Here is a 12937-nt window from a genome sequence, read left to right as displayed (position 1 = left end):
TCGTACTTGCTCCGTGCTTCGACCTCAGCCTGAACCGTTTCTGTTTCTCTCGTTTCATGCCCATTGCCGCAGCTGTTCGCACCACCGTGGACACCGGAGAACCCGCACTATCACTACCAGGTGGTCGAGGAGCAACCGATCGGTACCATCCTGACGACGGTGCAAGCAACAGATGCCGACTCGACGATTGCCGAATACCGGATGACGGAAAGCAGCTTTTTCGAGATCCACAACACCACAGGTAAGGGCCACCGGCGCCACCGCCACCGCTTAACCTTCCATTGCGTTTAATCAAGTGCACTTGGGCTGAATGGGCCACACTTCACGGTTCTGCTGCGCTGGATCGTCATCTGGTCTATATGGATGCAGCACATAGAACACAGCACAAAAGGTTAGACAGAATGAGGCTTTGTTTGACCCACACCCCACGTGTGTTATTGTGTTGGTGTGTGTTGTATATTGATTCTAAGGACAATGCGCCGTCTTTGCTATCACTGCCGGATGCAACGGCAAAACCGCAAACACTATCAGTGAGACACAGGAACCATTAACAAGACTGTGATAAGACAGAGCAAATGGTTTTGCCTGGCCTAACGTACGGTGCTATCGGGCGTTCATCCCGTGCCCCTTCTTGCCTGTTGACCATTAATCGATTATTTATTGAACACTGTCAAGATGCATTCCCGGGCGCACACACGCAAACACAGAACAAGAGTTTATCGTGGAACAGCTTCCGTTATAAGCAGTGTCACTAGCGCGGAAGGACGACATCATATATATTTAACTTCCCCTCAAACTGTCATTAGAGCGCGGGGCATCTGTTTTCCGCGCGTACATCACGAAGCGGCGGTCAGATGGTACGAGACACATTGCTTGCCGGTTTGCCGCCAGGTCCTTTCGCAAAAGTCGAAAGGAATCAATAAATTAGCAATGTGCGTAACGTCACCCTTGGAATGGCTTTCCGGCGGACGATCAACGACGAAACGAGGTTAGCTAATCGGCTTAATTAGTTCCGGCTGCTCGTTTAACGCTTTGTGCCTTAGCTGCCTGTAACAGTGACTAGTGAACCCTAGTTGTGATGGCCGTATATTTTGTTTTCGGGCGCCATTTGTAAAGTCTTCGTAAGGGAGATGGAAGGTAAAATGTTGTTTTGTGAATTTTTACTTCTTTATTTTCATGATCATGTTAACCTATTGGCCGAACTTTCCCGTTTTGTCAATGATAAAGGTCGCCTTAGAGCTCGCATGAAATTGAATTTTGGTTTTTTTGCTATATTTCATTGTATATTAATCAGAATGTGGCTTATCGTACATCAAAACAAAGGGTATTCAATTCCCCAGCTATTTAGACTATAAAACATATTGGAATAATGAATTAAATGCAATTTCCTTGAGATTGAAGCAACAGATGCCAAGGAAATGCATGTGTGATTGGAGCAACAGAACAAGGAAATGCGTTTAATTTATTAATTCAATATGTTTTATAGTCCAAATAGATGAGGGAATTTAATATCCTTTCTTTTGCTGTACGATAAGCTGCATTCTGATTAATATTTAATAAAATATATTTAAAATAAAACTCAAAATTTCTTGATCCATTTTACTGGAGCTGTAACGCGGGCTTAACAGGGAAACTGTGTAAAGAAAAAATTGAAAAAGGGGATATTTATTTTTTATCCATCTTTGGCAATGGTACAGAAACAACAAATGATAGTCGTTTATTGATTGATTGATTAGACCAGGGGTCTCCAAACTTTTCAGTTCGCGGGTCGCATAGCTTCACAATCAACGTTGTTGAGGGCCATTTTGACACTATCGTTAGAATGAGTGGAAGTTCAAATCTCGTTTTAATAAGAAAATACTAACAAAATAAATCAAATTTCTGCAGCTTTCTTTTATTGAATTTTGATTTTCGTCTTACAGAAGTAAACAAATAAATTTTGATTAATTAGTTAGAAAAGAAAGCTTTTTAATTTAACCTTTACCCAGTCATCGCGGGGCTCGTTAAAGGCTCTTGAGGATCGCAAGCGGCCCGCGGGCCGTAGTTTGGAGACCCCTGGATCATTCTGATCATTCCCAAATGACCGAATTCATTGAAACTCTGTAAATGAATTTTGAACGCTCTAAATGGCATGCATAATAAAAAAAAACCTTTAAGTTTTTGAATGAACGAAAGAGCATGCTCATCTTGTAATCGTTCATAAAATCTCACGAGTAAGAAAAGCGAAGTATCCCTTATTTGTCATTTGTTACCAAATTAATAGGTTTAATCGGGTTGGTCTCGTAGTACAGTCGTCAACTCGTACGACGTAACAACATGCCCGTCATGGGTTCAATCCCCAAATAGACCGTGCCGCCATACGTAGGACTGACCATCCTGCTATGGGGGGGAACCAATTAGTCACTGAAAGCCAAGCTCACAAGTGGGTACAGGCAGACCTTGATCGACATCGGTTGTTGAGCCAAATAAGAAGAAGAATTGGGTTGGTCGCAGTTTACTTACATATCAATGAGAATAATGGTCATGGTATCTGCTCAGGTAGAAGCTAGAAACATGAAATGTGTTTATTGAAAACATCATTTTCTTTATTTTTCATTTAGAACTCAAATGCAAGATTCACAGTTCAGCATATAAGTTTTCTGTAGATATTAAAAAAAAACTTTGTTACAATATAAGCCACTCAATATGAAAGGATATTCTATTCCTCTACATTACACATATTTTCTCGCCATATACTGGTCACTTAGACTGTCTTGCGGGCTTCCTCAATTTTATTTAAAACTTTAATCCAATCGTATATACACTTAGAGCATATGAAATAAACATTTGAACAAAACAAAATCAAAAGAACTAAATTGTTTCACAATCGAACTAGATTGATCCAACATAAAAGCAGGCTTATGCGTCTGTTTAAAACATTAATTGCCCCTAAACAACAGCTGCCAATTGCCTACGCATCGGAACAGCGACATCAATTGTTGAAGCATTATCGATGGCACTCAGTGTCAGACTATTATGGGCGAAACATAATCTCTCGCACAAAAGCATTTGTCATTTAGCCCGTCGCTTGGCAGATTAAATGCCAACGACAACAACAGGGTAACGGTTGAGGGTTTGGTTTGTGTGCCAAGCGGTGCACAAATAGCCGGCTCACATATTTTAGCATTGTTTCGCTTCATCACCTCGGCTAATAATTCAACCGTTCAACCCATTCACGTTTGCCCGACCGGGCTCACACAGTTGCGCACAGTCGGCACTGTTGACCATCGTCACAAATCGTCACCTAATCTGATGCGGCATCAACGAATTAACACCGAGGCAGGCGGTGTACGGTACAACACCTTTTCCTTCGCCCTTGATGCTCCCTGGAAAATGTTGCTGCCAATTCATGCTAAAAGTGTAATTATTTTATCATTTTATCCTCATCATAATAGTGGGCAAACAGAAACACACCTGCACTCAATACGGAAGTCACTGTCCCGTTGAGTGTGTCCCCTTTTGCCCTTTTCCTGGCGCATTTCAAACTACATTTTCGGAACGTTTGGCAGCGCTTTTGATTGCGGTGGGGTGCCTTGTCCCCCAGACAGCTGATAATTTATTATATTTCATTTTCCAACCACAACCTCCCGCTCTCTTCTGCGCGGAACGGGCAATAATGTGGAAAGGATGCGAGCGCTATGCACCGTTAATGACTAAATTGTAGTCTGCACGATGCGTAAATATTCCAGCGCGTACAGTCGCAGTTGTCCGGGCGGCATTTTGGTGTGGTGGTGGAGAATCGGGCTCGCTCGATTTGACATTATAATTACGCGGCGTGAAAAATTGGCGCACCACTAAACATCTTTCCCTCCCTCCCCCCCCTCCCCCTTTCCTCAACCAGGGCTGCTGCGGAGCATCGCACGTATCGACTACGAGGCGACGCCGGTGATAAAGTTCAACGTGTCCGTCATCGATACCGGCGTGCCGCAGCTAACCTCCACCGCCCAGATCACGGTCGAGGTGGTCAACACGAACGACAACGATCCGGAGTTCGAGCAGCCCGAGTACACGCTGCAGGTGCGGGAAAACAGCCCCGTCGGCACGCTGGTCGGCATGGTGCGGGCCCGCGACGCCGATGCCGGCCTGTACGGCCAGCTGACGTACACGATCGTGGGCGATCACAGTGGCAACTTTGTGATCGATCCGGACACCGGCGCCATCACCGTGCACAACGCGTCGGCGCTCGATCGGGAGACGGAGCAGGAGGCGAGCCTGACCGCGATTGCGACGGACCGAGCGCCGGAGGGCATGCGGCGGTCGACCACGGTCCCGGTGCAGATCCGCGTGCTGGACGAGAACGATAATGGGCCCACCTTTACGCAGCAGATCTATCACGCGACGGTGGCGGAGAATGCAGCGCTCCATCCGCCGGCTGCGATTTTGCAGGTAAGGTCACACACACACACACACCCAGAGTTCCGTCCTAATGGTATCTGCATTGGTCATGTTTTGCGCTACGCTTGTGCGTTTCGGTTTCAGGTAATGGCCACCGATCCGGACGAGGGAGCAGCAGGAGACGTCAAGTACGCCATCCTTTCGGACAATGTGGGCGGCATTTTCCGGCTGGACGCGAACTCGGGCATCCTCTACCCGGGGGCCAGCCTAATAGGGAAAAGTGGTAAGTTAATGAAGGCGGAATTAAAAGTACTTGCTCCCCGCTCGGTACGCTCTCACTCTCGCGCGTGCTATTTGACGGCGGTTTTTGCTTGCAGTGCGTGTGCGCACGTGAAGCAATCGGTGCAGTCATGGCGCTGGACGAGCTGATATCAATTTATTAGCTAACACCGTAATGGATTCGCTCGTGCCAGCACCACCAACCGCATCATCCCATTCCCGGCCGTCGTACATCCTCTCAAAAACTCACTTAATCGTTTCCCACTTTCATTCCCTGCTTCAGGTCAGTACCGCATCGATATTGAGGCGCGCGACGGATTAGGCTCGGGACCGCACAACGACGCAGCCACAATAGTGATCGAAATCCAGAGTATCAATCAGCATCGGCCCGTGTTCATCATGCCGGCACTCTACAATGCCACGGTGGAAATACCGGAGGTAAGGAAGCACATTGAAATGCCTTTCGCCCGTCCCGCCAGACGCAAATACATCTCCTTTGTGCTGCGGCACTGCATATGCAGCCGGATACGCATGTTTTTTTTTGCGGGTGCCCACATGGTACTATGCACGGTGCCGCACAAGTGCGTCGCGTTGTGTGCCACTGGCTGGGACTGTGTTTAATTGAGTTTTTCATTAAAATTCTATTGAAATTGTCACTCAAAGTGCTGGGGCGACGTGAGGCACGGCCAAACCATCCCGCCCCCTACGAAAGGTGATAATATCGTAATAACGGGTGCTGCGCCACTTGTACACATTCTGACGCGGGTGGTTCGATTGGTGTCGATGTCGCGTGCGGTTTAAATTAAAACGCTCCTGTCCGTCGGGGGTTTCTCTGGTCCGAGAACTGATGATGGGTATTGCCATTTCATTGAGTTTTCTGTGTGTGTGTGTGTGTGTGTGTGTGTGTGTGTGTGTGTGTGTGTGTGTGTGTGTGTGTGTGTGTGTGTGTGTGTGTGTGTGTGCAGATTGTCCCGTACGGGGTATGGTGAGCAGCGGGAATGCGTGTTTTTTGGAAGGGATGAAGCATATTGAATGTTGCAATATGTGAAATGCATATTCGGGAGCACTTCCGTTGTACTGACTGATGTGCTATTGTGCGAAGAATAAAATCATTTTGTGTTGAGCTGTACTCATGAAATTCAAATATCTCAATGCTGTATTGTTTGAGATACGATGGGGTGTCATTTTGCGATCGATTTGTACATAGGGGACCCTCGTACTAAGGGTAAAGGATGAGGATGAGTCGTGCAAAAAGAGTCAAGGTGGGCCGACCGGTCCAATTTCTCTATAACAATACACAAACTACAGGAAAACGGGGACCCTTTTGATGAGTTTTATTACGCTTTAAACAAAGACAACGTAACAAAGTTTGTATTCTTTTCATTTCTAGAATCTTGCTTCGCCCGATTACTTGGTGATGACTGTCAAGGCGACTGATAACGATTCGGGTTCGAATGGAAAAGTTCTCTACTACCTTCAGGTACGTAGCGTGTCAATCACTTCAAAGCCACGTATGATTGTTCTGAAAGCATCCCTTCGCTCGCGTTGCTTATACACTTCCACAGGTCAACAGCGCAAACGTGCAGGAGACGGACGAGTTTAGCATCAACGAGATGTCGGGCGAGCTGCGCATCCGCCGCCAGCTCGATCGTAAGCGCCAGTCCCGGTACGAGCTGATCCTGGTCGCCCGTGACCAAGGTACGCCGGCGTGGTTCGAAACGCTCCGCTTCCTCACGGTGCTGCTGGTCGATGTGAACGAGAACTATCCCGAGTTTCCGGACGCATCGAATCCGTACAAATTTTTCATCACCGAAAATGGAGCGCGCGATGTGCGGATCGGCAAGATCCAGGCGTTCCTGGACAGTCCCAACCCGTCCATCTTCTACTACATGCTGGTCGGCAACGAGGACGGTGCGTTCTACGTGGACAAAACGAGCGGTGACCTGTACACGAACCGGTCCGTCGATCGGGAAGAGAACGACCTGTACGTGCTGTACGTGCTGGCGAGCAAGCAGTCCGACCTGTACGTTAGCGAGCACGAGCGGGCCCTCCTGTCGATGGACCAGCTGGAGCGGAACGCAACCATCGCGAAGGTGTGGGTGCACGTGCTGGACGTCAACGACAATGCGCCCGTGTTCAAGCGGGACGTGTATTACGCCGGCATCAGCTCGAAAGCTTCGATCAACGAGCTCGTCACGATCGTCAATGCGACCGATCGGGATCTGGGCGTGAACGCGACGCTGGATCTGTTCATACGCGGCTCGTACCTGTACAAGTACGGCGCTACCAAGACGACGGGCAGCATTGTGCCGAGCCCGTTCGCCATCTCGAAGGACGGGCGTGTCGTAACGGCCAACTATATGGCGGAGTACAACCAGGACCGGTTTGTGCTGGAGATTGTCGCGAAGGAGATCGAATCGCCGGAGCGGGAGGCGGTCACCCGCGTGCACGTGTGGATTTTCAACCCGGAGCAGCTAGTGCGCATGATACTGTCCCGGCCTCCGTCCGAGGTGCATCAGGATCGGGACGAGATTGTGTCGGAGCTGGGCAATGCGACGCAGCGGCTTATCATCGTGGATGAGATCCGATATCATGTGGACAGTCTAGGGCGCATACGCATGGATTGGTGCGATATGTACTTCCACGCGGTTGACATGAGCACGCAGATGATCGTACCGGTGGAGGAGATCTTGCGGGAGATCGATGCCAAATATGATTTCCTACAGGTATGAATTGTGGGTTTGTTGTGTCATCATCAGCTAATGTGTGTTTACATCTTGGCAGGATTACAATGCTGGCTTCTCGATAATGAATGTGGTGCCAGCGTACGCTACCACGGTGCAGGATGAGTTTGATTTGGCACTGGCGGCGTTGATTGCACTGCTGATTGTGCTGTTTGTTGGTGCGGTTAGTTTTATTGTACTCTGCTGCTGCTTGAAGCACTGGTAAGTTGCCGTTGGTGAGCTAAGAATTTCGCTAGAACGCCAAATAAATCATTTTATTCTCACCCAAAACAGGTCGATCACGATACCGAGTGAAACGAGAAGAAAGGATGCGCTGATCAAAAAGCAAATCATAGAAGACTTAAACACCACCGAAAATCCACTGTGGATTGAGCAGTAAGTACTATTCTGAATTACAAAAAAATCCAAATTCGAAGGACGACCGCCTCATTCAATGCTACTTTCAACGCGTTCCGCAGGAAGCTAAAGCTCTACGAGGAGCAGGAACTAACGATGCAGGTATTCTCCGAGCCGGAGATGTCGCAGCAGCAGTCCATGAACCACTCGAACAGCACCAACAGCTCACAGGATCCTCCCTCGCAGCTTTCGCTTACGCTCGGGCTCGACCATCACCATCAGCTGCACCACCATCAGCAGTCGGCGGCGCACCAGCAGCGAAGGGACTCGTACGATCTGTCGCAGGCCGGTGACAACACGTACGCTACCATCCAGCCGCGCAACTACGGCACCAGCAACCTCAGCACGGTGCTGGGCAGCTCGCTGGCACCGCCCGGTGCCTTAAGCTCGTCCGGTGTTACCAGCCCCAGTGCGACGAGCTCGAGCGAGGTGGCCGATTACGCGACGTTGCGCAACAGTCGGGCCCCTTCGGTAAGCAACGATTCGCTGTGGACATAATTATATTCCTTCTAATTGTGGCTTTTTTTTTGCGTCACCATTCCACCAACAGCAGCTGTTCGAGTTCCGTGGCTCCACGTTTCAGGTGCAACAACCGGGCGGCACGGATCAACCGGATTATGTGACGGAGCTTATGTAGGTTGGATGGACGGCCGCCACCAGCAGCCAGTAGGACGGAGAGCGGGTGCCCGTTCTATTCGCACAGCACAGTTAGAGTAACTTAGAAGTAGGATTCTTTTCCGTAGAGTTGTTTTTACTCGCATACTTGGAAGCATTCCGGGCGCAAATCCCCGTAGAGTTCGTAGAGTAATTTGCACACGGAACTAAAGTACAGTGGCGCCTACAGTGCTGCGATAGTGAACTGGGTCGCTGCCAGAATTGATGGATGGCATAGTATCGCTCAAAGCGTGTCCCAACATGTCCCATAAGTAGGGCGTGTTTAAGGAAGGGAGGGCACGAACATAAACAACAAGACTTAAGCAAACGAAGGAAATGGATGCGCACAGGCTCATCGATGAGCGAATTACGAGATTAAATGATAGAGACAATAAATAGATTTTACTGCGAGCGTTGGGTGCGCCATGTGTACCGGCGACAGGCGTAGCACTGGCAAGGAAGACGGAATAGTTGCGGAGAAATTGCGACGGAAATAACCCCGTTTCAATCATTTCGTACACGTATTGTGTGTACTTCCATCAATTAATTTATTTTCAATCATTATCACACCATTACCTTAACCTCTCCCATCGCAACGGAATTAATCATCCTTCACGTTGGTGCATTTATAAGCATTTCCGTGGGTGGAACGGTGGCCCAATGCCGGGGCTGCAGTTATCCGGTGTTATTTGCCACTGCTGGAGGTTTTTTTTTTCTGCCGTATGTGTGTATTGTGCAACATCATTGTTAAGCACGGTGCAGGAGCAGAAGGAGCAACGGGGGGAACAACAACATGTCACCCGTTAGCCGCTCGATTGGTGGTCAATTCATTAGCGGCCGCAATTTTATGCTTCACGCTCATTATTCTTCGGCCTCGGCTCGTTTGCATGCAACGATAACGAGGGATTTCTGCGGTGGCAGAATTAATATGAAGGGAAATATCGGTGACCGAGTAGCAATGGGAGCGAATAAAAAATGAACAAAACAAAGCAGAAAGCTGGCAGGGGCGACGAGGCATAAAGGGCCACCTCCATCATGCGAGTATCCGGCACACAATTGATTGTTGATCCTATAAGCCGTACAACGTGCCGTTTAATCATTTCCGTTCTGTTTCGGTTGCCGTCCCACGGTCCTTTGAATTTTGTGTTCTCTCCCTTTCTCTCTCTCTCTCTCTCTCGTTTGCACTATTGTTAACTTTAACCTCATTTTCATGTCATTATTATATATGTGCACTACAATGTTCCCTTTTTTTTGCTCCAACTTTGCCTCTTTAAACATTGATTTTAATGCATTCAATTAAACGAGATGAAAGGATCGACATTGCAAAGTATAACTGCATGAGAGGTCATCAGTACACATTGGCGCCTCATTAGCAGCGACAAGTCCCGTTTTTCCTACTTTCGCTCTCACCCTTGATTGATGTGAACAGCAAAAAGCGGTACGGTTCGTTTTGTAATGCAAATGATAAATATTAGTTTACGTCGTTTGTTTTTTTGGTTGCTGTTGCTTCTGTTTGGTTGCATTACATTGTACGGCAGTTTACTCGATAAGCTGCTCCATGCTCTCCGGCATGCATTTTTCGCCCTCGCAGTAGCTTTCGTAACATAACTTTACATTCAATTGTCATCCTGGCTGCGTGCCAAACGACACACACAGAAATCCTTTTTTTTTAATATCAAGCTACCGCCTCGTTTTCCCAACACTACTATCGCTACTTAATTTTTCACGTTTTCCGAGCTTATCCCCAGTGCGAACGGTGTCGTGCGGCAATGGCCACCCAGCTAGGCTAGGCTTGATTGGGCCAGCAAATTAAACAAAAAAAAAAAGAAACACAAAAATCTGTACATAATTACAATAATGAATGAGAATGTTTAAAAGCTGATTTTAAATCAATTAAACGGTTCACAGTGCATGGCGACCGCGCGATGGTCTCGTGTGCAAGCGATGTAAAAAAAAGAAGATGTTTTTATGTTAAAAAGTTCAGCGAGTGTGAACGCGCTGGGAAATGTGAACCAATCAAAAGGTCACGAAAACACTCTCGCACACGATTGAACTCAATGTACAAAGCAAACTCAAGTTAAACAGCAAACACGTGTAGTTTTGGTCTGGAGCATTGAAATAGAGAAGGCATCGCCTGAAATAGTTCAGTTAGAGTGCAGATCAGTTGAAATCAATCGGTAAGTTTTTGCAACAAAGCGAGTGGTACAGTGGTGGAGATAGATCTGTTCACCCTTAGGTAAGATCATTTAATTCGTGTTAAAATGGTACGTTTTTTGATGCAGTGTTTTTTAATAATTGTATGTTTTTCTTCTTCTCTTGAAATTTTAATACTTGTTCGGTATAAGGTACGAAAATTGTTTACTCTTAATTTATCTATTTGCACCTGCATTTAACCGTGAACCATGGTTTCTGTACAGTGTATGCGGGAACTTTCCTGGGCAGGGTTGTCGTGAAGCAGTGTGTGTTTGTGAAACGGAATGGAAGCGTTAATACATAAGTTGATAGACAAAATGTGTACACGTTCTTCCCTACAAAAAAACAACACAAACTATTGTATGAAGTGTAACACAATGTTAGGGAAAAATAAAAGTTTTTAAGCAAAAGTATATTGCAACTTGTTGCACTGTGTCTTTATAATTCCTTGTTTTTTATTTTTAAGAGACTTGTATTGTTTTTGTTAATTTTTATAGAGACGTTGAGCTGATTGACCTCATTCGCCGCTGACTTGTATTGAAGGTGCTGAGATGTGGGCTTAGTGCGTTTTTTTTGCATTTGTTCCAATGACTTACAGTTATATTGTACAGTCATGAGTTTCTGTTTTTTCTATACTTGGTCTTTCTTAGCTTTCATTTCTTTCTCTCTCTCCCTATTATTCGTGTTGTTTCTATTTTTTGTCTATTCTATTTATCTTTTATGATAGTTTACTTTCTTTGCCGTATTTTCATTTCTCCTTCCAAGTTCACTCTCTTCCCTCTACAAGTTTGTATAAGTATAATAAGTATAGAAATACAAGTTTTTTTCCTGTTTAGCCTTTGACGAAAATAATAACAAATAACCAAGATTGTCTTATTATTTTTTAACGACCATTATGTTTCTGGTCTTCAATCTCTGCATGGGTAAGAGCTCTTTCAATTTCAATTGTGCACAACTAAACCAGCTCAAATAATCATCGTTAAACATTACGTGATTATTTTTAAATCGCTCTTCAACTACTGAAAATTTCTACTTTTTATGAACGAATGTAACCAAACATTTGTCCTCGACTGTTGCCATGGTGTATTCAGCTCGAGTATTCAGCCATGGTGAGGTCCGGCTAAAGCGCCCTTGGGTATGCAATACGCATACCACGCAATCAAAGGAATAAATACAGTTGCGGTTGGCTGGGTTTTATTACTCGGTATTGGTTACACCCTGGAATTCAAATTCATATTTTATTTTTTTATACTCCACCAACATAGAATAATGCTCCTTTTATTTCCTTTTCCTCTTCTATTACCATTCAATGAAAATAACGAAACAAAAAGAAACAAAACGATCAATTGCCCTTGCTCGGTTCCGGCACCCATTTGTACATTTCCTGGTAGAGTCTGCCAATCCTTTGAACTATTTATGCGATGCTGGATGTAAACCTCTCAGTTACATTCATCCATTCAGACAAGCTATCACTAGCCCTACTCACAGGATGCAACGATGCGAAGCAACTACCCCCAACGGACATCGACGACACGGTAGGCGTGTAATGATGATCAGAGCACATATCCGGGGTTGAAGCGAAAGGCCACCCGATGGCGTTGTTTCACATCTCGCATAATCAACCATTAATAATTGAACCCACAATTCAGCCAAAGGAACTGGAGCAAACCGAATAGGTGAACGACTGAACCGGGTCTGTGAAGTCGAGTCGACCCGACATCAACGAAGCGTCCAAGAACTGGAGCAAACTCCAACGAACGAAAGGGAAACGAGCGAAACCATCGACACGCGGAACGGCCAGTTAATGATTTATTTGTGCCGTGTGGGCCCTTCCGTCTGGGGAGTTCTTTCCGAGGGCGTTTTGCGTTGAGGTCGGTCGCCCAAAACTGTACGTCGATCGGTCGATCGGCTTCGGGCCAGTAGGTTCCGTGATTGCATTTTATTTCATAACAAAAACAGTCTTTTCATGCCGTAGTGACTCGAGCAACGGGGTGGGTACTACTGTACTATACTGAGGAGAGGGATAGTGAGGTCGCACGAAGGATGAAATTAATTTACTCACATGCAGTTGCACTTTCGCCGCAGCCCGACGAAATGATAAAGGAGCTTTTGGCAAACTTGGCCCGCCAGGGTTATCATTATGCTGCCGAAGCGCAAACAGCTTCCCATTATCGCGGCGAGAAAACGTGCGAGGTGGAACGTCCCTCTTGGAGTAGGATTTTTATGTAGTATTTGTTGTTGCACTTTATCTTAAAATCTTGAATCATATTGAAACATTCTAACAGCGAGCGGACATG

At 46.4% G+C, this 12937-nt stretch overlaps 1 protein-coding gene across 7 annotated transcripts in view; it reads left to right on the top strand.

Annotated features, from left to right (window-relative positions):
* LOC120947233 (cadherin-87A) overlaps positions 1 to 11053 on the top strand; it is a 135386-nt gene extending 124333 nt beyond the window's left edge. For 6 of the 7 annotated variants that reach the window (XM_040362387.2, XM_049607695.1, XM_049607693.1 and 3 more), the window contains 10 exons: positions 73 to 241; positions 3881 to 4425; positions 4519 to 4657; positions 4937 to 5091; positions 6044 to 6133; positions 6219 to 7379; positions 7438 to 7598; positions 7671 to 7772; positions 7856 to 8264; positions 8344 to 11053. In XM_040362387.2, the coding sequence (XP_040218321.2) occupies positions 73 to 241; positions 3881 to 4425; positions 4519 to 4657; positions 4937 to 5091; positions 6044 to 6133; positions 6219 to 7379; positions 7438 to 7598; positions 7671 to 7772; positions 7856 to 8264; positions 8344 to 8430 (3018 nt within the window). In that variant the 3' untranslated portion in view covers positions 8431 to 11053. The remainder of the gene's footprint in view (positions 1 to 72; positions 242 to 3880; positions 4426 to 4518; positions 4658 to 4936; positions 5092 to 6043; positions 6134 to 6218; positions 7380 to 7437; positions 7599 to 7670; positions 7773 to 7855; positions 8265 to 8343) is intronic. The other variant, XM_049607698.1, reaches the window with a different exon arrangement.
* Positions 11054 to 12937: the final 1884 nt, after the last annotated feature.

Source organism: Anopheles coluzzii, chromosome 2, assembly GCF_943734685.1.
Source record: "Anopheles coluzzii chromosome 2, AcolN3, whole genome shotgun sequence".
In the NCBI taxonomy this organism is placed as follows: domain Eukaryota; kingdom Metazoa; phylum Arthropoda; class Insecta; order Diptera; family Culicidae; genus Anopheles; species Anopheles coluzzii.
Note: the sequence above shows the minus strand (reverse complement) of the source record. Positions and strands in the feature narration are given on the sequence as shown.